This window comes from Scedosporium apiospermum, assembly GCF_000732125.1.
Source record: "Scedosporium apiospermum strain IHEM 14462 chromosome Unknown SEQ_SAPIO_0095, whole genome shotgun sequence".
NCBI lineage: Eukaryota > Fungi > Ascomycota > Sordariomycetes > Microascales > Microascaceae > Scedosporium > Scedosporium apiospermum.
Genome location: NW_015971796.1, coordinates 208,620 through 235,873, shown reverse-complemented (window position 1 = coordinate 235,873; position 27,254 = coordinate 208,620). Strand labels below are relative to the sequence as shown.

The 27,254-nt window shown below is 50.7% G+C and overlaps 6 protein-coding genes and 2 pseudogenes across 6 annotated transcripts; 4 read left to right on the top strand and 4 right to left on the bottom strand.

Annotated features, from left to right (window-relative positions):
• Positions 1-2,922: 2,922 nt before the first annotated feature.
• Positions 2,923-3,912, top strand: SAPIO_CDS4902 (uncharacterized protein; the record flags this gene model as incomplete). The annotated part of the gene is made up of 3 exons (XM_016787347.1): positions 2,923-2,977; positions 3,041-3,147; positions 3,223-3,912. 3 exons carry the CDS (start codon positions 2,923-2,925, stop codon positions 3,910-3,912), a joined length of 852 nt encoding a protein of 283 aa, XP_016643022.1.
• A 1,269-nt stretch (positions 3,913-5,181) lies between these two features.
• Positions 5,182-9,972, top strand: SAPIO_CDS4901 (uncharacterized protein; the record flags this gene model as incomplete). Its single annotated transcript, XM_016787346.1, has 4 exons — positions 5,182-6,043; positions 6,146-6,838; positions 6,942-8,337; positions 8,451-9,972. 4 exons carry the CDS (start codon positions 5,182-5,184, stop codon positions 9,970-9,972), a joined length of 4,473 nt encoding a protein of 1,490 aa, XP_016643021.1.
• A 446-nt stretch (positions 9,973-10,418) lies between these two features.
• SAPIO_CDS4900 lies at positions 10,419-11,576 on the bottom strand (annotated as a pseudogene; the record flags this gene model as incomplete).
• Positions 11,577-13,413: 1,837 nt separating this feature from the next.
• On the bottom strand, positions 13,414-13,962 carry SAPIO_CDS4899 (annotated as a pseudogene; the record flags this gene model as incomplete).
• A 3,325-nt stretch (positions 13,963-17,287) lies between these two features.
• SAPIO_CDS4898 (uncharacterized protein) lies at positions 17,288-18,528 on the top strand (the record flags this gene model as incomplete). Its single annotated transcript, XM_016787345.1, has 3 exons — positions 17,288-17,728; positions 17,796-18,164; positions 18,262-18,528. The coding sequence occupies 3 exons, from the start codon at positions 17,288-17,290 to the stop codon at positions 18,526-18,528; spliced, it is 1,077 nt and encodes a 358-aa protein (XP_016643020.1).
• A 327-nt stretch (positions 18,529-18,855) lies between these two features.
• SAPIO_CDS4897 (uncharacterized protein) lies at positions 18,856-20,134 on the bottom strand (the record flags this gene model as incomplete). The annotated part of the gene is made up of 2 exons (XM_016787344.1): positions 18,856-19,887; positions 20,039-20,134. The coding sequence occupies 2 exons, from the start codon at positions 20,132-20,134 to the stop codon at positions 18,856-18,858; spliced, it is 1,128 nt and encodes a 375-aa protein (XP_016643019.1).
• Positions 20,135-20,749: 615 nt separating this feature from the next.
• On the top strand, positions 20,750-22,845 carry SAPIO_CDS4896 (uncharacterized protein; the record flags this gene model as incomplete). Its single annotated transcript, XM_016787343.1, has 6 exons — positions 20,750-21,038; positions 21,094-21,251; positions 21,325-21,651; positions 21,710-22,208; positions 22,274-22,383; positions 22,453-22,845. 6 exons carry the CDS (start codon positions 20,750-20,752, stop codon positions 22,843-22,845), a joined length of 1,776 nt encoding a protein of 591 aa, XP_016643018.1.
• Positions 22,846-23,572: 727 nt separating this feature from the next.
• On the bottom strand, positions 23,573-26,783 carry SAPIO_CDS4895 (uncharacterized protein; the record flags this gene model as incomplete). Its single annotated transcript, XM_016787342.1, has 9 exons — positions 23,573-23,893; positions 24,142-24,591; positions 24,652-24,737; positions 24,795-25,067; positions 25,141-25,491; positions 25,655-25,833; positions 25,906-26,184; positions 26,270-26,690; positions 26,750-26,783. 9 exons carry the CDS (start codon positions 26,781-26,783, stop codon positions 23,573-23,575), a joined length of 2,394 nt encoding a protein of 797 aa, XP_016643017.1.
• Positions 26,784-27,254: the final 471 nt, after the last annotated feature.

The window sequence follows — 27,254 nt, the reverse complement described above, 5'->3', positions numbered from 1 at the left end:
ATTTTGTTCCATGATCAGATAGGCGGTTTTGAGCGTCGTCGATGCTGTGGCGATGCCGTGGCTTCTGAACCTCAGGCACATTGTGGCCATACGCGCGGTCCAAAATCGGCAGTATGTCTTCACTAGATACCTGCTAAGAACTGGGAGTCTGGGGTGAGCAATCCGAGCCTGTTGTAATCTGGCAATAACGTTGGATATACTATGTCTAGCTCGAGGAAAGACCAGTGTCACAGAGAAGTGTGTTTATCCAAAAGCCAACTTGACGCCCAAAACTTCAACTTGCCCCAAGACAATGACTGACTTGTGCGCTTCGAGAACCCCCTTTTGTCTCTGACTCTCTGACTGTGCTCCGACTGGGCTCTGTAGCTGAGTCATTCGACAGCCAGTGGGGTACAATAAATCACCGACCACTTTTACCCCGCTTTTACACGTCAAAGCCCACCTTTTCAAAACATCTACCCTCTACTCTTTTTCTTCTCTTTCATCTGCGGAACCACTTTTTCCGCCAGAAATGGCACCACGAAAAACAGCATGGCGGGAGCTATCTATAGCCTAAAGGTCATTAGTTTGGACCTTATATATGCTTGGCTATTTGCAGTAGTGTATTGGGGCTCAGTTAGAGCTCCCAAAATCTACAGTTTGCGATATTATATGTTTGATTGAGTACAACATTACCAGAAATGTATCAAATATCTTCGAAATACCTTTGTGGCCAGGCCGGCCTCCTATTCTTATAGATAGGAATAAAAGGAAATTAAAACAGGCTGCTATTTAAAACTGGAAAGCCAACCTAGCATGCCTTGCAATACCCTCGAAATCCACATTACACCTTAGTCGTGCAACTGTTCGGAAATCCCTCAAAGAACATGGAATTTCGCGCCGTAAAGCACGGGCTAAGCCTGGCCTGAAGGAAATATATAAGAAATGATGCCGGAGGTTTGCCAGAATGGAAAAGAATACTCCCTGGGACTGCGTTTGCTGGTTAGATGAAGTCTACTTTTATAGTGATGGAAAGAGTGGGAATATCTACATTTCGTGACGCGTTGGTGAAGACTTCATTACTGAATGTATTCAACCAACTTATAAAGTATCTGGCTTTACAGTTTCAGCTTGGGGTTCCTTTATGGGAAGGGAATGTGGCCCTCTTGTCTTCCTTAATTGGGATATTAAGATAATAGGTGAGCGTTATTGCGATGAAATCTACATCCTATACTTCCTTCCTTTCTATTTGGCAATGAGAACTAAATATGGACTTCAGGTTCTTTTATAGGAAGATGGCGTACTATATTACAAGTTCAGGAACCGCGCCCTTTGGGATGGTGTGGCAGATACAAGGAGGCTTGCCTGGCCAGCGTAGAGCCCTGATTTAAGCCCAATTGAAAATATTTGGTGTGAAATGAAGCTCCGAATTGAAAAACAATGGCATAGAATCTATACTGAAGCTGGTTTTAAAGCTATTATTGTAGAACTGTGGGAAGGAATGGGGCCTGAAGTGTTTGGAAAGTATGCTGGAACTATGCCAAAATGGCTAGCTTTATTGAAAAAAGCTAAAGGTGGTGTGATTAAATACTAGTACTTTAGTTTATATAGAAAGTTTTATAGCTATTGGAGGTATATTGGTTGAGATATTCTTGTTTGAAGTTAGGATGTTGAAAATGAGGGTGGTCGGTGATTTATTGTACCCTACTGGCAAGTCCCGTGCCACCAAGGCAATGCGCTCTCTCCTGTAACTTACAGAATGTGCGTGCCGGGTGGCGTCAATAGTCCTCTTTTAGTGAAAGTTTAAACCCTTTACCAAGGTACTAGGATGATGTAATACCCGGAGACGCAACCTAAGTTTCCCTCTCCCGCAAACCGCCCCCCAGCTCTTTACAAGATTTAATCTGGCCTCGGCGTTGTATGCGCGTTATCATTTTAGTCTTTAGTGCTTGGCTCTTCGTCCTGCCATGTCAGTCTAGTCTCGATGTGGATGAAATATCAAGCCGATCTTGAAGTTAATCGCAAATTACTCCTTATCAGTCTTAGCAGGATTAACCAGGACCTACCGACGGAAATTGGTAGAGTAGTCCATATACCGTAAACGTCGCCCCACCCCTAACGCAATGCATAGCTCGCATCCATGGCTCGTCGTCGGTGTCCGTTGTATTAGGGTGCGTCCGAGGGCGGCGTCCTTCCCCAAGCCATAGTAAATCAATACGTCCGTCATTGTAACCTTTCCACTGCTGCCAAATAATGGGTATCCGATTTGTATCGGTAGATAAGAGCGGTGGAGGTGCTGTATAATCCAAAGGCTTTTCTCTCTTGGCAGCAGGCGTGGAGCCTCCGCGACATGGTCGAACAGCACTTCCAGGTACCGCGGTCAACAAAATCTAGGATCTGATGGTACGGCTCTGCCATGAGACTGCCCCGTGTTGAACATGACGCGATTTTAGTGGCTAGTTTGACTCCTTCATTGGCCGCCGAGCATGGTGATTGGGGAAGTTGGTGATGCCAACCCTGCTTTGGATGGAGGCCAATGCTGTTATGCCACAGGCCGGGTTATTGGGGAACGAATCGAATCGAGTCTTTTCACCGTAGCGTACGCTAGGTCGAGCACTAGCACTCGGGCTATCTTCCCCGATAAAGTTGAGACGCCATCGTGGATTACCTCTGTTTGCTAGCGTGCCACCTCAATCTCTTCCAGGAGGCCGAAAATGGAATAGGCTGTGTGTGCACCTAGCCCACCATGAGAGTTGTAGGGGAAAGGTGAATGACCACCTACCCCCCGGACTTCGAGTTCGTAGTGTTCTCTCTCGTCTATGCATCGACGACTGATGCCTGTTAGATACGAAGACTGTCAAGATCGATTTCGTAAAGACTCAGAAAGAAGCCATTCGATATTAAGCATCAAACATCAATCATACATCGCCAAAATCTGATATCATGGACAGAAAAACTACCCTGGAGCATATCAAGAAGAATTCTGCTCTTCTTAACGGTAAGTGCCGTCCCCTGCCTGTTCTGCGGCCACCGTCAACTTAACATCTCGTGGTGTTTCCAGCCTTTCTTCCAGCAGAAAGAATTAAGAGTGCCACGGACGAATATGACGGAAGGTACCGGATTGAGATCGAAAAGAGTGACGGAACTACCGAGGGCTACTCTCTTAAAGTAAGGAAACGGCGTCGTCCACTTCCCGCTCCTGCTTCAATTATTCTTGTTTCTAACTGACCGGCATCCTCCTAGATATCATCTGGCCCTGACGACGACGACCGCCTCGACGTCGAGTATGATTCCCTGAAACAGATCTCGGAACAGATCTCGGACGTAGCGCCAGGATTTGTCCCGAAACCCTTCGCGCGAGGAAATCTGAACGAACCAGCTCCTGGACTTCGGTTTTTTGTATACGGTGACTACGGCGAACAGAAAAACAAGCCTACATTCAAGGAATATTTCTGGAAATCACTGAATGCGATCCATTCCATCCAGGACGAAAATGGACTGTTCGGGTATCCGAGGCCGACATACTTTAGAGGAGATGCTCAATTCGTCGAGCAAAACAGCAGATGGGAGGACTTTTTCCGTCAAAGCATGCTGTACGTTCTCGACCGGTGCCAAAGGACGCTCAGTGCACTACAGGCCCCTCATGAATGTCTCGAGAATATGAATACGTTAAGGGAGCTGTCTTCTACCAATTCTATTTTTTCGACTTTGATTGGCACCCCCGAATCTGAAGGTAAAATAAAGCCGTCGCTAGTTCACGGCAACTTGGACACGTCGACCGTGTTTTTAAATACAGAGGAGGACCCCGACTCTGTATCTTACACGATTGTGAGTCCAGCGGTATTTTACGGCCATTGCGAGTGTAAGGTCTACCCCTCCTCCCTCGATGGATATGTCGATTCTACTACGGAAGCTTTGTGCCCTAACACTTGAGGTGAATAGATGACTTGGGTGGACTATACTGGACCTCCAATGGGGACTCATCTGAGATCCTGGAAAGATATAAAAAAGCCCTTTCACTATCCGACGAAGCAAACTTTGAGGACAGAATTATGTTGTACGCTGTGTGAGTGGAATCCTGAGTGTTTGCACCCGTCCTTTTTTTTTTTTTTTTTTTTTTTTTTTTTTTTTTTGGAAAGTCACCGTCTAATGACGGTTATCGCAGGCGATTTGGCATCCAGAGCGCGACTACCGCTGGAACGCTGGACAGGATATCGGGCGACATAGATAGGTAAGTTGTCAGTCAAATAGTCTACGGTATGGGGTGGAATCAGCGAACAAAGAATCAACGTATCCTCACTAACGATGCCTTTCTACCCGACTGAAAGAGCAAAAATGATAATGAAGGAACTCTGCGAGCGCCACGGTAGGCCATAGACGCTACAGGGGTCCCGTTCTCCCCGTTGACGGCTTATAAGAAATCGATGATAATTTTATGAGAGACGTTAAGACGCAGTGTGCGGTGGGGTGGATCGGATTAGAGATTTCCCGTACCGGCGAGGATGGAAAGGTGTGGAGTGGGTGGAGGCTAAGGACTACTGACACCTCCTGCGGCCTGGGTCGGGAGGAACGGCCCGAGGCTACAAAGGGCGGGATACTTCTGAAGAGTCCTGAAGAGGAGGCCAGGTATCTTGTCAATCGCCCCGTATCTCGTGTGGGAAGTATGTGCTGGCAAGGGTACATCAGCTCGCTTCCACCCGCGTCGAGAGGCAAGGGTCGGGGTCGGGGTTTGGGGGTCATTCTGTGGATACCCGTCCAATGGGGCCGCTCGAAGCTGCATTTCCCATTTCCCAAGCGCCGTGGCTGTTGATATCCCCTTCCTGGGACTTCCACGTTCCCCTGTACAGGCTCTTCTTCCCTTCCATAGTCCGCCTGGAGGATCTTAGTCAAAGGGGGAGGTTGCCCCAGACCATCGTTCGTTTCTTCTCGCTCGCTCATTTCTCACCTGCTTTCGCTACCCGCTCCACCACTTCAACACCCAATGCTGAACTACCCCTGATTAATTCTAGAGACCACGCGTTCCCGTAGATTCTATAGGGGGGTTGAATTCTTTGTAAATATATGTACATATTTTTTTTTCTTTTTCGTTTAATTTCTCTTCATTACTTTTAGTATCACTTCCAAGAAACACCATCGAACTTCCTTCTCTTTTTCCTCGACGCGCACGATCGGTTCCTGCCTTGTTGTGATCGATATGGCAATATGCCAACCGGCAAAATCGCCGACCAAGAGTACAGTCTCCATAGAGTCCACGAGCCCCCAAACCCTTCAGTCGACATTGTTTTGATCCACGGGCTTGGAGGTGGGAGTCGCCACACCTGGGGCCGCCATACTGCTGCCGACAGCGACGGCGGCCCAAACCCCGACAGCGACGATGAAGCACCATTCTGGCCAGGCCAGTTTCTCGCCAAGGACGATGATTTCGAACCAAACACCGCAATTAGCACATTTGGCTATCCCTCCAGATGGACCACCCCCGAGGACAGCTTCCGCAACATCGAGGGCTTTGCGAATAACCTCCTAGTCGATTTGCGCGACGATCCACGGATCAGAGAATCCAATACCGGCATCATTCTCGTTGGACATAGTATGGGCGGCCTCGTCGCGAAACAGGTCTACGTCTCCGCACAAACTCTCGTGGGCGACCTCGCCGATCGCATCTACGCCATCTTCTTCCTCGGCACGCCGCACAGAGGCGCGAAACTGGCTACTTCGCTCAAGTTCATCCTCCGTCTCTTTCGAGTGCGAAAACCGTTCGTCGACGACTTGATCCCGAACTCGCGCGGACTACAACAGCTCTACAATGCCTTCCTCAAAGTGGCCTGCAACAATAAGGGCCTGTACATCCATACCATCCTCGAATCGCGCAAGCTGCGTTTATTCGGCCCGATCGGGACTCTGGTGGTTGACAAGGAATCGGCGGTGTTGCACTGGCAGAACGAGACGAAATACGAATTTAATAAAGACCACCGAGAGCTGTGCAAGTTCCGGAACCAGGAAGACCCAGATTACCGTGCTTTGCGCAAAGCTCTGCGGAGAACAGCGCAGGAAATTCGCAAAGCACGTAGGTTTTGTTTCTATCTATTTCTTTTTCATTTTTTTCCTCATTTTTTTCCCTTCTTTTTTTTAAAAAAAAAAAAATCATGCTAATTCTTACTACGTCCAGGGCCTCCCGTTGAAATCTGTACAGACCTGCAGGAGTTTCTCGGCGCAGATCAGTCGTATGAACAGGAAAGGGTTACCAAGACAAACGAACGAGAAGAAGGCACATGCTCCTGGCTTGGACAGAGTGACGATTTTAAGAGGTGGCGAGCGGCATCGGTTGAAGATGCACCAGCCCTACTTTGGCTCACAGGCAAGGTGGGCGCGGGCAAATCCGTCCTCTCAGCGTACGCAACCACCCTACTCCGCAACGACGAGGGCTGTTGTGTCAGCTATTTCTTCTACAAGCACGGCGTTTCGAAACGATCTACCGTGGCGGATTGCTTGCGCTCTCTGGCCTACCAAATGGCCCTCGGTGATAATACTGTGAGAGCCAGGCTTCGAACGCTAATACACGATCGTTCGGTGGCTCGGAATCCCATCGATGGCCACCTCGTCTGGCCGGACATCTTCGAGAAGGGCATCTTTGCACGGTCAGATGCTGATTCGGGCCCACGGCACATATGGATCATTGATGGCCTTGACGAGTGCTCCGATGTGGACCGCTGGATGAAACTCCTTCCACTCTGCGTGAATCATGTGCGCATCTTCGTCTCGAGTCTAAGCGAGGGCGTGCTTGCTGGACATATCAATACAATCAGTGCCCGGTTACAACATCGCCTCTGCCGCATCGAGCTCCTAAAATCCGACAAGATAGGTAAGGGTGCAGGGGTGTTCTTTTGGGTTATTCTCCCCCAGTGCCGCCCAGGAATGACTGCCCTTGAACCTTCTTGCCCTCCTTAGCCTAACCATGTCTTTAGAGTCCGACATACGCGCTTACGTTTACAAGAGGTTGGAGGCCGTACCACGGGCTCCATCGACGATGCGATTGCTGGAGAGGATTTCGACCCTGGCCGACGGATGTTTCCTCTGGGCTAAGCTAGTACTTGACGAAATCGACTTCGATGCCCCGACGGTTGAGAGCATAGAAAAAATTCTCACCAGTACCCATCCGGGCCTTAACGAGAGGTACACTCGAATGACGCAGGCCATTCTTAGGAAACCAAACTACGCCGAGCTCGCAAAGTCCGCATTTCGCTGGATCGTGCTGGCGCCACGATATTTAACTATCGACGAGCTCTCCCAGGCTGTTCATCTCGATCTCAATGTCACTCCACTAGATCTTGGTCGCGAGTTCGATATGGTCTGTGGCCAGATGGCATTCTTGGACAATCAATCGAGGGTTAGGATGATCCACGGATCGGCACGAGAGTATTTAATGACAGAGCACGTGGATCCACGCTTTCGCATCAAGAAAGCGGAAGATCATGGTGAATTAGCCCTTGCTTGTCTACGGTATCTTTCCGGGGACATCCTCAGCATTCACAGGAGACCGGCACGACTAGCCTTGGCATCTTCTAGGGCGGCGGACGTAGCTGGCTCTGGGGTCTTCCTAGACTACGCGATGACGAACTTCTCCTTCCACCTGCGACAAGCGTCATCGGCGCGTGATGACCTGACGGAAGCGTTGTGTAAATTTTTCGAGACAAACGTCCTCTCGTGGATCGAACGTCTCGCCGAGACGGGAAACTTACATGTCATTCCCGAGACGGCGGCAAACATCAGAAACTACTTGGGTCGGAGGGCTAATCACCACGCTCCCTGCACCAGAGAGATGGGTACTCTCGGGCGCTGGGTCACGGATCTCATCCGCGTCCAAGCAAAGTTCCGTGACAAGCTAATGAAGAAACCGTGGGCGATTCGGACGATGATACCAGCCATGTGTCCGACATCCTCGGCTATATGGAGCTCCATTTCGAAAGCGCCGCGTCCCTTTGTGGTTACGGGTGACGTCGAAGAACACTGGGACGATTGTCTTTTCCAGCGAGTATATCACGACCAGGAAGTTTTGGCCGTGGCGCATGGCCGTCGCTTCTTTGCCGTTGCCATTTGGAGACGTCAAGTGATCATATACGATGCCACTTCGATACAGCAACTGGCTATACTCAGTACAGAAGAAGTCATCGACACACTCGTGATCAGTGATGATGACCGATACCTGGTTGCCGCAAGCCCTAGGAAGATTCAGGTTTGGGATGTAACCGGACAGGTTCGAGTAGCCTTTCTTAAATTGCTGTACAGCCAATTCTTTATCTGCTTCGCTGATGAACCCCACACGCTCTGCTACATTACCCGGGAGAGTGCCACGGTGTTTTGGTAAGTTCTTGTTGACGCAGCCTTGCGCATCAGTCCCCTGCCACTATCAAATTCTGCCGAATTGAGAGGAAAATTGTAAGGGTGTCTGTCTATTGCTAAACTACCTATCACAGGGATTTCCTGGAGGATACCAATCGCTCGATGGACTGGCTCGACAACTCAAAAGACGGGATACGGCTCCCGGAATTCAAAAAGCGACCTTTGCGGGGAGCCGTCTCGATCGATCATGACCTCGTTGCAATCAGTTTCGCAGTTGAACCTATTCACCTCCTAAGCTTGTCGACAGGGAAGCTGCTCGAAACAGTTGACAGAGCCAAGGGCAAGGGTGCGCGTTCCGAGACATTTGTGTTAGAGTTCAATCCCAACCCTGATTTGCACGCCCTTGTCGTTTCGTACGAGACCGGCGGTGCACTTTGCGTTTACGACATCGAAAGGTTAACACTCAAATACCAAAATGATGGCGTAAATGCTAGGGTTCTCGCCTTTTCATCTGATGGGCTTACCCTCGCTACCGGAGGTAACCACGGGCGCCTTTGCATTTTCGATTGCGACGTTCCGGATGGCGCTTCCTCGCTTCCCATGATATTCCAGGTCAAAATCTTTACGATGAACATGAGAGGCTTGGCGTTCAGCGATGACAACCTCGGAATTCTCGAAATAGGTATGGACTACTGCCACTTCTGGGACCCGCCAGTGCTGGTGAGAAATACCATGACCGATAGCCAAAGCGACCTGAGTCGGCCGGTGAAGCTCTCTCCAGTGGAGGGCTCGAGCATGGTGTCGTCGCGAGCACCACGAGTTACGACAATAGCCTGTTCCTCTTCGGCATCACACATCCTCGTCGGGAAGGACACGCGAGAAATCTACGTTTACCCCTTGACCGGAAAGGACGGGAAACTCTTGTATAAACATAAAGGATCTATCCGTGCGATAAAAATGAGCCTCAGCGGCAAGGTTGCCGTATCCGCGGATAACAGCGCCAATATTGTCGTCATGTCTCTAAAGAGCAACGGGGCGGAAGCTTCCGGATTAGCTATTGACGTCCTGATAGACAGGGTGTACGGCGAATCGGTTAGCGACGTTCTATTGAACAAAGAAGGTACGCGCCTTTTCGTATGTGGCGTCGAGGGTACCAGTGAGCTGTGGGACGTCCCGGCCGGCAGAGTTCTCCGCACTTTCAAACTCCAAGACAAATCGGGATGGAAAACGCTTTTCAATCTCGGCGACTGCACCGCCCAGTTCATGATTAAGACGCAGGCAGGACCCGTGAAGGTGTTTACTTGGTCGGACCTGAGAGAGGTGGTGGTTTCGGAGCAGACCCTTGATACAGTGGCCGCGGTTAATATCGCTTCGAAGAATGCGAGTAACCTGGCTGAGACGTTGGACATACTCACGCTCCTGTCCGTCTCCGGATCCACCATTCTATTTCTCGACGCGGAGATGTGGGTTTGCAGTGTCACTGTCAACCCAGACACGACGAATCTGCTTGCCGTCAAACGTCTGTTCTTTATTCCGCCGCGGTGGACCGACTGGGACAATGAGGTTTTATTCAGTGTAGCGCCTAGTCGACGGTTTGTGCTTTCGACGCAGCGGGGGATAGTCGTCATTCAATGTCCTCGGGATTTGCAGGATTGAGCCCCTAGGATAGAAAGGCGAACCTGACATTTGGTTGACCTACAGTATATGAGTAGTAGAATGGGAAGGATTGAAACATGGCCGATGCACACCTCGACTTGGAAGAAGACCACGCCTGCGGCCGCGCATTGCGTATGTATAAATGTACTTGGAACAGGCGGCTCTGCACTTTTAGAGTCCAGCGTACCCGGTAGAGGAGAATGTAACAGAGGCGAGGGACGTATCGTCGACTTTCACCTCACCAACACAGAGTGCGCACACAGACAGGGGCATCACATTCACGAGGGAACGAATATTTATAGTAATGCAGATTTTTTTTTTTTTTTTTTTTTTTTAATATAGAAATGGGATTTTAGCTAGAAATATATAAACCCTCCGTCCTTTTCTGGTAATTCCGTGACTTGGAGTAAAAGCTAAGAAGTAAACAGTCACATTTCGGTACCCCTTCACGCCCCCCCAGCGCCTCCAGCTGGCGCGTTTCGCTTGTTTCGCGCGTTTCGTTCGTTTCGCGCGCGCACTCGATCCTCTTCTCGCCGTCTCTTTACTTCTTCAATTTGTTGGTCAAATGTCAACCCGTTGCCTCCTTCGGACTCGCGCATCCTCTTCCGCACCAGGCCTTTGAAGACCAAAACACCGCTCGCCTCAACAACAGCGTCCATACTCCGGGTGCCAGCCGCTTCGCCGTCCACCTCGGCACCACCCGCCTCAGCAACATCCTCTGTACCCGAGGTACCATTAGCTGTGGTCCCACCAACTGCTGCACCGCCCACCTCAGCACCAGCCGCCGTTCCGCTGCCACTGCCTGGGGGAACAGGTGACCCATTCACGGAAGGACTCCCGTCCTGGTCGCGAGGCTTCGAAGCGTTGGAGGGGCCAGCATCATCGCTGCCGAAGTGGCCAGTCAGCGAGCGACGAGCATTTTCGTCAGCTGCCCCGTATAAGGGCATGACTAGAGTTGTAATTTCCTCCAGTGCCACGTGTCCTGTGCAATTGTAGAGATTAACGGGGAGGCCGTACTCGATCTTCGTAGGAGTCACGCGCTTAACCACTATGGCGCGTACAAGGTTGCGGAAGTGCTCCGCTTCGTCTGAGTTGAGAGTTGGATACTGCCAGTCGGGTTCTGACAGTGATACAAAATGGTCATTGGCGTTAACAAGGCCAATGAATGATTCAAGGTTCTCGTCGTCCATCGCGGTCCTCAGAGCAGCAGGCATTTCTCCATTATTGTAAAATATGCCGAAGATATCGTACCGGCGCGCCTTAAAAATTGCCTCGACAAGGATGCGAGGAAACTTCTTGTCTTTACGGATCCAGGCCGACACGAGGGCCGCCTGGATCTTGGCCCGAGACACGAATCTTAACCCCTCCGCGCTAGCAATACTGACCCGAAGGCTAGCCATAAGAGGCTGCCTCTGGTAGCTCAGGGTGGTGTTACACACGGAAAATTCCTCAATGAGCTCAGCGATCTCGATGCCTCTGAACTCGTTGAATAGGCTCGGTGGTAGGCGATCGATGAGCCTAGAGATAAGCCGAGTACTTGCTTTCGGAAGTGAGATGAGGTCCACAACCTGGGCCTGGTCGCTCTCGACAGTGGTGATGTCCATTGGGATGACTACGATGACCACAGGAACGTGGCTACGTGGAAAGACGTATGGCGGAAATATAGTCTAGGGTATCTTGAACTCAAATTGTAATCAAGTGAGAGGGAGATGGCTTTGGTAGACAGATTGTTGTATGAGTGGTGGAGATATATGTCTCGTGGGAGAAAACGGCTTGAATGAAATGGGCTGAGAGAGAATGGTCGGACAAGAAATGGTTGGAAGAGAGAGAGATGACTGGAAGGAAAGGAGATCTGGGGAGGAGGACAAGATATTTATAGGTGAGCGTGCGATGGTTATCCGGCTGTAAACTAACGAGGAAAGGGTAGCTGATGCGATACGCTTTCCGGATCCGGAGTACAGATGGCCTAGTGATTTAGGAATAAAACCTTTCTAGTAGGCCAAGCCCGGAGTAGGTGCCTTCCCCTTCTCGCCTAAAGAGAGTTGTACGAATCCCCTAGAAAGAGCCAGCCTAGTGTACTTTCTTCTCTTATACACAATACCTAGGCACATGCTACGGTTTATCGCTCCTATTAGTGACAAACTAGGTTCCTTTGCAATAAGACCAGTGGCGCTTTCCGCAGTTGCGGAGCTAGTGTGCAGGAAGGGGCAAGCATCTCAAAATCACGCTAGGAAAGGGCTCGACTTTGGTTTGGCAAGAACAGGCTTCAGTTGATAGACGCAACCTTCCCACTCGAAGCGATTCCGGAGAACGCATACTTGATTATTATGAACAGGAAATTCAAACAGTTAAGCCAAGCTATCCAAGTTCCCAGCAGATGGCTATCAGGGAGAGATGGCTCTATCCTCGTCACAAATACCCTCCCCTTGAGGCAACTGTGTACATAGGGACCCGATCCAGCATCAAGCTATTTGGAAAGGATTAAGTATGCTGAATCCGTCAAACAACTGGGAATGGGACCAGCTTTTGTGGAAAATGCTTGATATAGTGGAATTATATCCTGGGCTCATGTCGGAATACTTGAATGGGACGATCACCATTATCACGTTTGGCTCACTTACAGCTGTATTCATATCGAGGTTTAGATCAGATTTTAGCTATGGGCATTTCTCAGTTCGAGGTGGGGTGTAGTTCTTTGACGGATCAGGATTCCTATATCTAGTTTCCCAAAATGGATGACGGGCTCTGTATTGACATCCTGTTGGGACCGAGTGGCCGAACCTCTGCCGCCTACCGTCTAGTTTTTCCAGGGAAATGGATCCCCACTTGGAAACCTTTTCCTCAATACATCGTGGCTTTCCCTACGGATAACATCATGACGGCTCTGTGTTGATGTCCTGCTGGCAACATCTAAACCAGATGAAGGTTGTTCTAGAACAATATGGAGACGGTGCTGGAAGTGCCATCGGGGGCTTGGGGGAAGACAACCCCAATATTTTTGTGGTGGTCAACCTGTAAATCGGGCCATTAGAGGTTTAAGAACACCAGCGGCATCGAGAGCTGGGCCAAAGAAACAAAGTGAAAGGAGAGGTCTTCTTAGAAACGATCCGAAAAGCAAAACTAAGGAAAGTACTGCTAAAAATACGCGAAATCGGTCTTGCAAAATTCCTATCAAGATCACACGAAAAGCAAAAGGGTGAAAACCAAAAGATGACAAGTAAAATAGATGAAAAACAAAACAGGTGAAAAACGAACACGGAAGGAACAAAAAACCTCCTTCACAGCATTTGGAAAATCCGTAATGCTCCTTTTCTATGCCCATGCTTGCGCTGCCTTGGATAAACATGCCGGTACTCCGGCGCTCCTGGCGCCTTCCACCCACCGCATTCACACAACACTAAAAATCATCCAAGGGCAGAGCCGAGCACTGCTTCCCCGCAGTTAAGACAGGGAACGATCCCATCCATCCTCCTTAATCTGCTCAAGAAACCCCTCGATAGCGCGTCGGTCGGGGGCTCTATCGAAGTCGAGGGCACCCTGATGCATTGGAGTCATTTCATCCATGTACCTTACTGGTGGCCCCTGGCTTCTGTCCCACTTAAAAAAGACAACTTTCGTGCCGATTCCGACGGCGGCGTAGAGCCGGTTAGCGCCATTGATGTTTTCATGAAGATATTCACCGAGTTGCGTTTCGGCACTTTCCCAGCCTCGGGTCGTGTCTTCTCTGGAGCTTTTCAACTCGGCGATGAAAATCTGTCGTTGTCGCGTGGTTGTCGAATTGTTTGTGAAGCGCACCTCAATGACCAGGACATCAGGTTCATGGTTCGAAGCAAGGGCGGCTGATTTGATCTCCACCCAATAAGAACGATCGGGGGAAGCGGGGAACAGGAACAGCCGCGACAAAACCCAATTCCAAAGAGCGGAAACTGGACCCTCGGTCGTGGCGCCTCGGGCATTGGACATGAGTCCATTGAATGAGGCGGACCTCATGTTCAGAATTTGACCGTCAGACATTGCTCTGAGAAGGACTTGAAGAGAGATGACAAGAGGTACGGTTCGTCGACCCAGAAAGGTGTCAACAAATAAACGATCCTCCTAGGAAGAGCTGGGAAGAGCTAGGGAGAGCTAGGAAGAAGAGCTGGGGAGAAGAGCGAGATGGGGTTGAGTTGCGATCTTGTTGTTATTGGTAGTGAGAGAGTATGAGATGGAGAAGAAGGAGAGAGAAAGGAAAATTAGGATCGAAGACTTCGCGACCTTTTATAAAAGCAAGCAGTCGGACGGAGACACACATTTCGCCCAGCGCCGCTCATTGACGCCATCATGTAGGTCGGCCTCCTCGGCAAACGAGCATCCACTAGATTCCCTCTGCTAAGCGCGTATGAAAAACTTGAAACCGCAAATATTAAAATTAGAAGCATCTTCAAGATCCGAGAATAGCATGGGGACACGGGCTCTCGGCTGCCAGTGAATTAAGCGCCCCCAAATCCGGACAAAGGATCTACATCTCAGCCAGTAAAATCATTCCCCGGACTGCCACTCGCACGTGAAATGTCAAGTACCAGGGAAGAGTTTCATGGCTCCTAGTCATCCATTTACGGGGTACTCGTCTGCGCCTCTAAGTCCAGTCTCCAGCGGTAGCTGCGGGATGCTGTTTAAGATGGAGGGAGGAAGACGGGAGATGGTGGTAATGAGGGCAAATCTTCGGCGGAATTCACAAGCCCGCCACTCGAAGGCGGCGTCAATTTTGATGGCTGTCCGCACCGAAGGCTAGGTTACGTAACCACTCTCGGGCCACCAGGATCGTTCTTTCCCTTGAGCCAAGGGTATGGAGCTCAGCACTTCGAACAAATATTGATCCTTCCATCTCCAGCGACAGAGATTCTCAGAATAGATCATGTACCACTCATATTGCCCCATCTGTGGGGTCGTACTCTCTCAGTACATAGGCGCCCTACCTCCGCCCAGCCCACTACCGTGGGCCAATGAGGTCCGGGCAGGTAGGTGGAGAGTAATGTTCAGACTTTGACCAGACTCGAGTCCAGGAACTAACTTCGCCTGAATGGGAAAGTTCATTTGGCCCCAGGAAGTGTCGCACCATCCGTCTCTAGCGTTGGTATAACTGAGGAATCCAGATTCTGCGTTAGTGCGGAACCCTCAGCCTCGTATCTTGATGACCCTACGACCCTCGAGGTGTATGAGGTCGGTTCTCATCCAGCCTATCTTTTCCATGATGCGTGCTGGCACTTGTTACTCTCGCGGGTATCCGGCGTACGAGCCCAGAATACCGATCTTGCCCACGTTGCCAAAGTATTATTCCACGTCATACACTGCCTCCCGCAGGACTATTACAGCGGCCTTCTCATCCGACATGATTATGGTGGAATCTCGCATCTCCGTCGATCCTATGGCTACCGCAGGTCTGGCTATGAACGACAGCTGCCAGAGAATTTACGATTTGTTCTGGCCGACCCCAGACTTCATGTGGTTGAGGAAACGAGCGCCTCTCTCTTTACACACCTGCCCATGTGCACGTGGGAGTCATCCCAACAGGCGCACGAGAACGACTGCCATGTCCGGCAAAGTTTCAGCGGATATCATGACCCATTCAGCCATCTTCCCCCAGAGATCATTGACTTGCTACTCGTCAAACTCCGGACAGCTGATCTTTGCAGTCTTCGGCTTGCTTCCCGAGTAGTTGCTCGTCTTACATGCCGGGGCTCTTACCTCTCGCAAGCTTTCTGGGAGAGCCGATTTGCCCCCGATTTTGAGATGGACTTCTTCTTCGCCGCCCAGCCGCCGCCGTTCCCCCGGAAGGATATAAACTGGCATGTATTATACATGCGACTGCAGCGGGCACTGGCTGAAGGGTCTATGCCAGGCCTGCGGAACAGGAAAAGAATTTGGGACTGTCTATCCCACTTGAACGTTTCTTTGATGCCCTTCTTCAACGACGTCAACCGAGGTTGGCCGCCAGAGACAGAGTCTACTGGTCCCCAGCTACCACCGAATGGCTATCGGGCCGGTTTACTGATTCGAAGTCACGCCGCTCGCACTTATACACACCAGGAACTTCTTCTTCCACCGCTACCCTGGCCCAGTCCACTCCGTCTCTCCGTCTCCTTCATCCTGTTCAATTGTCAGCGCTATGTTTCGGGCTTCTGCCTTTCGTATTCCACTGGAAGCAATGGATCACGCTCGGTACTAGAAAAAGCTGGAGTCCTCATTCCCGAGACGGAGGAACACCTAGATTTGGGACAAGACTCAATTCCTCACGCCATCACAATCTATAGTACAATGGACGGTATTATTGGTCTGGAATTTTTCCGAGACGAGCACGTGGCGAACAAAAGTATCCTTCTCGGTTACTCTTCAGTCAAGCTTGGTGATGTGGCGACTGCAAAGTTGTATCCTAGGACACCCTCTATGTTTAAAGGCCTTTCTCTTGCGTTTGATGTATGGATCAACATTCACCAGCCCAGGAGAGTTTCGTGAACTAACTAGTCTGTTTAGATGTGTAAATGTGTTGCCCTGCAACTGATCGAATCCGTGCCTAGAGGGACAGATGACTGCGACATTGACGTCCACCAACTGCCAAGTGCGTTGTGGAAACCAAGAGCCCCAACAGGAAATGCGCCAGAACTCGTACGAGCTTCTCCCGACACTTCTGAGGAAGCTACAAGCCGTCCCTCGCCCGTTCGTCTTTACGTGGATTTCGGCGGGGAGTCCGGAGAAAAACTACCATTTATTAATAGGCTGGTCGGATTATTTGATGGCTACTCTGGGCTTCTCAAGGGCTTCGGTTTTATTTATGACGATGGTACAAGCTCGTTCTATGGGGACCAACCATCGGTGAGGGATATGAGCTCAAGCAGGCCATGCGTTGAAATGCCGTTCGCTCTGTGCGGCAAGCTGGGCGAAAGACTGGTGGAGATTCGAGTGTCCCGGGTCTTGTTGTATCAAAGTTGGTATATTCACCGACTTGAGGTATGACATTTGGTGGTCTGCGTGAGCATAGGAGACGTGTTGACTGGTGTTACAGTTTTCGACGAACATCGGATGGAGGTGTACTTTTATGACGCACTATTCGAGGGGACCGCTCGCCGAGGCTCAGCCATGTACGACGCTCAAGCCTGGCCAAGGTCGTGTCCTCACTGGATTGGTAACAGAATTAACAGTAAGTACCAAACAACAGATCAAAGATTGATGCGTAACTTTACTCACTAGGCTTCAGGACTATAATGGAAACTTCAATGCCATTGGGATTGTTGATTCACAAATAGATTGCCCATCCTCAGAAACTATATCGAGCGTTGACATGACGGCACAAACGGTCAAATTGGAAGAAGACAACTTGAATGTGGCTGCTCATATTATGAGGGAAGGCGGCTGTGTAACGAGTGGAAGTCTTCGTTATGTTCGCCGTATTCGATTGTCGGCAGGCGCGCCGGGACGCTCACGCACGAGTCGGCATGTATCTGGCCTCCTCTTTGAGTATCACAATAGCGAGCGTGACAGCATTGTCGGCCAGTGGTTCGAAGAGATTGACTCGATGGAATTGGGCAATGGAGATTATGTTGTCCACATCCGAGTCTGGTACACACAGGAGGCTCACCCTCAGAATACGCTGAGAGAGAATAACGGCAAAGTGGTCGGTATCACGCTCTCGACGTTGAGAGGGGTTTCCAAACAAAAACTACTCGAAGAGCCCAAGGATCTACTATGTCTCGATTACTACGCGAATCCTTTGGAGGAAATGGTCCGTTAATGTCTCTTCATTTGCCTCCTTACCTTCAAATTCCTGGCTAACTAACGGCTCATTTAAGTCCGGCCTCGTGTGGAGTTTCAACTATTCCTTTGATCACGTCCAGGTCATCCGGCAAACGGCGCCATTGACCCGGCCTCTCCAATTTGATAATACCCATCCAATGGAACCCCGAGAATCTCATGACCTCAGACGCTTCCTCTGGGCGGAACACGATGCAAACGGCAAGAAGGTGCTGGTGTCTACAATCGAGGCGTTCTTCTATGCGGAGCAGTTGACAGGGCTAAAGTTCATTTATGGCAACTTTGAGCGGTCTATGGGTTCTCTCAATGGCGAACGTGTAGCTATTCACTTGGCTGCCCTTGAAGTTATTGTGGCAATTGACGTTTGCGTTAGTGCTTGGTCCGGTCCCAGGGGGGACGTCTTAGTGGTTCGTATCGTTTTACGGTTTCTCAATGTTTCCCTTTTTTTTTTTCCCGCCACTGTTCTTTCAAGAGGCTAACAAGAGCATTTCCTTTTCCATTTAGTTCCATACGAACAAGCGCAAGAACCTGTTCATGCATCACTCGAGCACCGAAATGGAAGGAGGCCAACCACGACACTTCACGAGATTTATAACGGGCAGGTCGAGCGCGGAGCTACCTCCCAACCTCAGCGACCATTCCAGTAGCCTGGTTAGTGTAGTTCACGAAACCGAAGCGGATTTGCAGGAGTGTGTGGGTATCTGGGCCATGCCCGCGACGTTTCCTCGCGCGCGCCCGGAGGTTCACCATATTGGGCCTATCTACATTTAGTTGGCCAAGGATCGTACGCGTAATCAACCCCATATGATGAAGTACGACGGGCGAGGGACGTTAGAAAAGATGAACATCATTCAAGTCTGTGGACCCTACGTCAGAACAGAAGTGTGAACTTGTGAGCTTGCAGTGACATGAACTTGGCTGACGCGCTCTGTCGACTCTAATGATGTCTACGTCTTAGAGATGTTCGAGAAATTCGACGCACAACAGTGAATTCTATTAAATACAAGGGATGGTGTCTCGGATGGCCAAGCAGGCCCAGGCTCGGCTTCTATGGCGGAACACACCTTGCCCGTGACATCGACGGGTATCTTCTACTTCTCATCTCAACGCAGGCTCGGGAATCCAGCCAATCTCTTCCATCGGCCACCTTATCCACAACCTGTACACATCATCTAGCATCAAGTAAATCCGCCGCATCAAATGCACAGCCCAGCCTTCCATCCACCAATAACGCTCGAGTTCTCTCAACAACACGCAAAAGAATGCAAACACGCACAATGCATCGTTGTCGGCTTTCTTTAGAAGCTTCAAGTAATCATCACTGATCCTGAATATCCAAATGTAGAATCCCCTGAGCTTATCTTGGTCCCGGAAGTCCTTTCCTTTGAGGAAGCTATAGCTCCGCTTCAGCGCGTCGACGGCGTCGAGGAGTGTTTTCTCCTTCCAAGAATCATTGGCGTTCTGTGCACGGATATTATACTCAAGTTCTTTGAGGAATTCATGGTCCTCTGGTGAGTGTGACTCCCAGAAACTCACACTGCTGATTGTGGTACGGAAAAGGACGGACACAGGCGAGGTCAAGATGGCTGCCTTTTGCAGCTCAAACATGGGGCGGATACCTCGGAGTAGGAATAGCCACTCGGGTATGACGCCGTTGCTGACGACAAGAATGTCGTCTGGCTTTTTGGGGCTAGCAAGGCTGAAGAAAAGCGTGAGGACACCAAAGAGGAAGAGAGAGCAGCAATTCTGCGCTGTAATGCTGCAAACTTGGGGCAGCGCAACAGCTGAGGAAGCGGTGTGATATAAAACCGACTGGGAGACCAGGAAGTCCTTCCGCGCTGGGTCGAACCGAGCTAAATGTAGAGCCGACAGTGAAAGGATGCCATCGAGAACGTATTTGACAGAGAAACCGATCTGGGGAACATTGATACGCCAAAGATTGCGTACTTGGGCTTCTGTGGAAAGAGTGGAGCAGGTAGAAACGGTAAAATGGTGGAGGAGCTCAAGTTCGATGCTTACCCCGACTGTACGGTCAGGGACGAGCGGAGTTGGCGCGGTGGTCGACTGAACGAAGTCGCATTCGATACCACGTTTGATGCAATTTCGACAGCAGGGCCGTAGCTCATCACACTGTGATAGATCCGCCTGTCAGCAATCCTCATATGAGGCATTTTTATACACTAGAGCCGTTTCAGGGAAGAGGGAACTGTGAATAAACGGTGTCTAGTCATTTTTGCCGTTCTTGACTAAAACAAAATTGACAAAACGCATGCGAACTTACCTTAATCTTTCGGGATTTGCAGCTACGGCAACCCGTCCGGGATTTGGGATACCATCTCCGAGTAGAAGTTCTGGCAGGCTCGCGAGTGATCGGCATGGTCCCCAGGGTGGTTTCCGATGCTCCCTGGGTAGCAGTGGCAGAGCATCCGCTTGGTGTATGCGATGGGAGCGAGAATGCGACCGATCCATGGGAGATATAGAAATTGCTGAGCCACCCCCGGCACAAAATCAAGCCGACTGGCTGGTCAGAGTGGGGCCGGTATTTCTGACTCTATTCGACCATGCTGTACTAAATGGCGAACCAGGGTGTCGATAAAAAGCGTGATCCGTGCGGTAACGTAACGCGGAAGGAGCGAGAATGCGATGGATCCGACTCTCCAGTCGCCGGCGAAAAAGAACTTCATCTCCACATCATCATCATCATCATCATCATCATCATCATGCGACGCATGCGAGCTGAAGTAGGATAAGCTATCCATCAAATCCGCTAGGGGAATAATGAAGCGCAAGCACAGATTACAAAGGATCTTTGGGAGAGACAGAGGTCTCCGGACGACTCCGGAGGGCCTGCCACCCAAGATGGACGCCAGGCAAGTGTCCAGTATTTATATAGGGCCGCGTATTGTCGCTCTCTGTGACCTATAGCACTCTGCATCCGCTCTTCGCGTTCCCTTTGCTCTTCGAATCTCCAGAGACACAGAAAATCACCAAGATGTTCCTCCACGCCACCATCTTGACGCTGTCGTTGACCTTTCTTGCTAATGCAGCTTTTGTTGCGAGTGCGAACCGGCCAAATGTCGTCTTCATTCTAACGGATGATCAGGATGCGCAGTTGGGTAGTATGGACTACATGCCCTCTGTGAACCGGCATCTGACTCAGCGCGGCGTATCCTTTCAACGCCACTATTGTACGGTGGCTCTGTGCTGTCCATCCAGAGTCACATTGTGGACGGGCAAGGCAGCTCACAACCATAATGTCACGGATGTTGATGGGCCATATGGTACGGATATCCCCCTAAAAGAGACTTCTTGCTCGAGGCTGATGAGTAGTTCCAGGCGGATATCCTAAATTCATATCTCAGGGATTGAACCGCAACTGGTTGCCTGTTTGGCTTCAAAACGCTGGATACAATAACTACTATGTCGGAAAGCTTTTCAATGCCCACACCGTCCTTAACTATTGGGCTCCCTTCCCAGCAGGATTTGCGGGAACGGTTCGTTCTTAACTCTTCCCCTAAGTCGTGGTATTTCGTGGTATCGAACAAGTCTCAGCTGACTGTAAGCAAGGAATTCCTCCTTGACCCGTACCAATACCAGTATTGGAACCCGGGGTTCCAGAGAAACTTCGGGCTTCCAAAGACATATCCAGGTCAATATTCAACGGACTTGGTTGCGGAGAAGGCGTTGGGCTTTCTTGATGATGCTGTCAAAGAGCCTAAGCCATTTTTCCTCACTATTGCCCCAACAGCGCCCCATGGCAACTTCAATGTTACTGTCGATCCTTGGACCTTTTCCTACAACCTTACCAAACAAAACCCAATGCCCGCAACCAGACACCTGGGCCTCTTTACCGACGCCAAAGTCCCTCGTACAAAGAACTTCAATCCGGACAAAGTGAGAATCCCAATTCCGAAGCTATACTGGCTACAGAAACTTGACTGACTTGGCGCAGCCTTCTGGAGTGAGTTGGGTCGCTCGACTTCCTCGGCAGGACGCTACCAATGTTGAGGAGAATGATGAGTTTTATCGCGACCGTCTGCGCGCACTTCAGGCTGTCGACGAAATGGTTGACCATGTAGTCGCTCGTCTGGAGCAATATGGGATTCTCAACAACACATACATTTTCTACTCCTCAGACAACGGGTACCACATCGGCCAGCATCGCTTGCAACCTGGCAAAACGTGCGGCTACGAGGAAGACATCAACGTTCCACTCATAGTTCGCGGACCCGGAGTTGCGGAGGGTGTGAAACAGGACTTTCCCACTTCGCACACGGATCTTGCGCCGACCTTGCTCAAAATCCTCGGCATCCCACTGAGAGACGATTTCGATGGCTCTCCTATACCATTGGTGAAGGACGTTTCTGCAAATGCCCTAGAATCTGCGCGGAGAGAGCACGTCCAGGTGGAGTTCTGGGGCCTTGGGGATCCCAGCGAGAACGCTTACTCGTGTAAGTACCGAGTCCGTGTTTCCTATCTGAGCCGACATGGAGGAGCACTAATCGAAGTTTTGAAGCGGGTTCGGGCATCAACAATACGTACAAGCTTCTTCGCGTGATGGGTGAAGGATATGACCTTTCGTATTCTGTTTGGTGCACAAACGAGCACGAGCTCTACGACATGACTGTCAGTCTTCTGGGCCTGCCCAACCCGTCTCCATTCAATCCCTGGTGTAGAAATTAATTGCATGGACAGACCGACCCAGACCAAATGAACAATTTGTTGGCCGCAGATCTCACCGACAGCACCTCGCAACCCGAATCAAACACGACCATCATAGGCGTCACTATTCCTACTTTGGCATCCCGTCTCGATGCCTTGCTCCTTGTCCTGAAGACTTGCAAAGGTGACACATGCCGCAATCCTTGGAAGGCATTGCAGTTGGACGGGAAGATTACTAGTCTTGTCGACGCTCTGGACCCCTCATATGATAACTTCTTCGAAAACGAGCTGCCTAGGGTCTCTTTCTCTGCCTGTGAGGCAGGGTATATTATTAATTCTGAAATGCCGCTGTTTGAAGACCTACAACTGTCCAGAAGGCGCGGAGAGATGATGCTGAATGGCGCGGATCTCGATGGGCGCCGCTGATTTGATTTCCTGCCGTTGGGCCCTCCAGCGCGGTGGTTCGTGCAACGAACTCCCCATGGCCTGAGTGGTGGGGATGCATTTGCAACGTCATGTAGTGGAGCTGGAGGTCTTTACGGTAGTAGTCGTCTTTTGTCGGCTTCAATGCTAGGCTCCACGTCCTCTTGCCGTCCGTAAATTGAGCCTTCGCGGGTTTACTATCAACTAAGATATACGTGACGGGAATACGGGTGCTGTTGAAACGGCCTGGTGTGAGACAATAATGCAATGTGTCTCCGCTTGTCTCGGCAGCCGTCACGGGCAGTTTGTTTAAGCACTCATCTGTGCCCGCATCCTTGCATTCTTTGCATTGGCAGGTGGGGAATCCGGACGGAAGAAGGACTCTCCATTGTTGAGTGTCAATAAAGCGTCGTTGCTGCATACAACGCACTTTTTTGGAAGCAGGGGATCAGGTGTAGGAGGCGCCATTGAGTAACGGGGCCGTGATTCGTCGGGAGAAAGGATCGATAAATATGGGAGAGACTGGGTCGGGAGAGGCTCGGGACGGAAATCTCGTTAAGCTTGTCCGCCGAGGTTTTAAGCTGGAGACACACGACGACGTTCCTCAAGATATTGGCAAACAATTGTACGTTGAACAGCAGCAGTACCTGAACCATAAACGGAAGCCGCAAGTCGCAGGCGACCTCCCAGCTGGCCTCCCCGCAAGAGTTATCAATAATTATATTCCTGCTCACCCTGGCCAGGCGCCCGTGGGCGTGGGGGACTCGAGCAGTATGATAAAGCCGCCGGATTGTTTATCGCCGTAGCGATCATCTCCCTCGGCATACCAGGGCTGCGAGATGATGTAGTCAGGGCTTAGATGGCGTAGCACGACGCTGGGCCAGAGACGTGAAAGCATTTCTAGCTCAATACGAACGATCGTTGTCGCATCGGCTCGACAGGGTTTGCCCATCGGCGTTACAATATCCTCGATTTTGGGCGATAGTTCCTCGTTCCAGAAGTTGCTTGGAGCTAGCACAAGGTTATCCTCAGTTTGCTTCGCGGCGACTCTCTTATTAAATGTCAGCTTCCATTCCATTACATAATGTATCTAGGAGAGTGGCTGATCGTTATTATGATTCGCCTGGGAGCCAGTCCTTGTATAGCATGAATGGCAGGGCAGGGTCTTTCGGGGCTGGTCGTAGCTGGTTCCGTGGAGTAGGCCTTGCGCCACGAGGGGTTTGGCTATCGGTGCTTGAAACATTGCAAGGTTGACGCGCAGATTCGTTATCAAACCATGATCACCCGCGCTCGACTCACCATATCGTCATCATCAGAACTTGGCCCCTCAGAACTCTGTCGGTTAAAGCTCACCCTATTCACCACTCCTCCATCAACTCCACCACCGGGCCCCCGGTCATCCGCACCTGGCACAACTTCCACCCTCCTTTTCTCATAGTTTATCATCCGTGCGGGTCTATCCTCCCACCTACTCCGACCGATTAAGAAGTTCCCCAGCCAGGGCATGAACTCAAACACCTGGAAGCGCATAAAGTCTCTCTTTGGCTCCTTGAACACGATACCGAGAGCTTCGAGACGCACGCCGCCTGTCTCTTCGACGAGGAGGAACACCAAGATGAAGGCGGCGAGGTTGAGGCCGGCAAAGACCCCGAGGGTGCCGCTGACCTCTATGCCTCTGTCGAGGCAGGGCAATAGCCAGGCTAGAACACCTGCGAAGAGGAAGTTGACGGAAATTGCCATCGACGCGCCCTTGGGGGAAAGCTATCAGCTTGTTGCTAAATGCAGGGAGCAGGGAGGATCGGTACCTACTGTTTCTCGAAATGCCAGGGGGAAACTCTCGGCTGCAAGGACGAAGGGTACTGGGCCCATTCCGGGACTATACCAAATCGCATGGACTACATCGTGTAAGACGGGAACAGTTCATGAGAGAGCCGTGCCGGGCTCCAACTTACAATATAACCACCACGCAACAACTTTGATGTCCACTCTCCCGTAACTAACGGCAGCGGCCAGCATACCAACTGCCATCCATGGGATTGTAAAGAGCAAGATTTTTCGCCTGCCGAGGCTGTCGATATATCGTATTGCCGGCAAGCAGAAGAGGAAGTTGAGCATGCCGAATACGACATTTATGACCATTGCGTGGTGGATCTCCCCGTCTGTGAGTGTGTTACCATCCTGGGCCTTGATGAGCATGCTGCCTCCGTAGAAAGCCATGACGTTGACTACGTGTATGACAAAGTAAGTTGGAGTGTCTGTGTCAGTGGACCGAAAGGGGAAGGGAAGGTATCAACCTACTGCCTGATAGTTGCTGCGTGAAGGCGACAACTCCAGCTGCAATGGCAGCATTGCGAAGACGGCGTATCTGGAGAATTCGCCAGTATTTGACCACGTAGCGCCAGGCTGATCTTCCGAACCCTTGGAAGGGTGAGACAATCACCAATTGCAAGATATTATGACTTCGTTCAGAGCTCATTCGTGCTGTCACGTTCTCTTGACCATTGGACTCTCCAGGGTTCGGACCGCCGGACCCAGGAGAATCACTGCCTGACTGCGTGGCTTCACATTCATCAGGGCTTGGATTAGTGTTAGGATTACTAGGCACCAACCCAATTGCCCGTCCTTCCATATCGGACTCTTGTTCGATTCCTATGTGGGTTAGAAACAGGTCTCGGGTAGCTTGCATCTAGATTCAAGTCAGGTAGGTTGCACGGCATAATCGATAGAGACCATGAAATCACAAAATTTACCTTTGTGCTTTTCAATCTCAGCAATGATTCATAGGCCTTTTCAGGCTTGTAATGTTCCGAACCTGGCGTCATGTAATAGCGAAACGACTCGGGGCACTTGAAGACAGCCAGCATGAGGACGAGGGCAAAGACTGCGGGCGAACCCATTATGAGTCGAAGTTTGAGTTCGCGCCTGTCGTCACCCTGAATGCTGTTGAGACCAATGTTGACGATAAAGGACATCATGATTCCAAAGGCGACCCTAGCTGAGGGTTAGCTGTCGGAGCTCATTTCTTTGGGCTTCGGATGGAAATCGCAGTGTGGAAAGACGTACCAGAGCTGCCACATTAGAATGAATGACCCCCTCCAATAGCCCACGGCCATTTCGGCCGCCAATATCGGCGTGCTTACAGCCTTCAGACCCATTCCCACCCCTCCGATGATGCGAATGCCACTGAGAAGCACCCACCCGCGTGGAGGGTCCGTACTCCCCGGGGTGCCAAGCGGGATAGCGGACGAGGCGATTGAGCTGATGAAAATGAACATGGAAGCAACGAAGATTGCTCCTCGACGACCAAAGTAAGAGTTTATGGGTGCGGCAAGAGGACAGCCTCTGGTCTGGTCAGCGAAAAGGATTGTTGTCAAACGTTCCAGGATGCAGAATAACAATAAGTCAAGTAGGGCTTTAGACTACTTACAGGATAGCAGCACTGAGGTAAACCGTCGCATTCGCAAGCCCGAAATATGTCGAGTTCGTATCCGCCCGCCGATCGATCCATAGCTCGGCAAACAGGTTGGCTCCATTCTGACTGCTTTGTGCGAACCCTTGGAGGTATGCGCTTAAGCTAACTGTAGCCACGACTATAGACATGCCTCGTTCGGAGAAGGCATGGTCCGCCTCCCTGACGATGGCCTTCCGCTCCGCATCGTTAAGAGTTATCGGAGTGTCGCGAATGTCGGCTCGGGCGGCGTTCTCGTAGTATTCGCGGTTCTTCCAGATAGTGGCAGCAGCTTGAAGCTCGTCTTTGGATGGGTAGGAGCGGAGGCCGGTAAGGGTTTGGCTGGTGGACTTGTGGAAGTTGTCGATGGCTTCGGGAAGTTCGTTGTCACTTATACGCCCTGTTGGGGGCGGTCGTTAGCTAGCCTGATAGGGCGTAGAAGAGCATCGATCAACTTACCCAGTACATTGGGAATCTTGACTGTAGGTGCCATGGTGTATTGCAAATTGTCTGAGGTCCAAGCTCTAACACATTCTCGATGACGTTGAGAGCATGAGCATCCGAGAAGTATGGATGCGACCAAGAGGTCTGGACGCGAAGTCAAGGCCTCCTTAAGGCCAGGTTGTTGGTGCCCAAGAGAAGGGGGCATAGCTCAAATAAGATACAAACAAGCCCTGTCTATTCTGCCTGTTGTCGACTGTCGCTTGGCAGCCTGGCCAGCCAGAACAGAAGAGGATATGCCTCATGCGACTAAGACGCATATTTCCAAAGCGTGATGACAATCATCACTCGCTCGCTTCACGCACATACACCAAAAGAAGACTTGGCCGCATCCTGATCTAACCAAAGTCAGTTATTTGTGGCTGCTCCACGACACATAAGGCGTACTCGATTATACCCAACCACTATGAGAGCAACGCATAGAGTTGCCATTAAAACGCTCAGACGTTCCCCATTCCTCTTG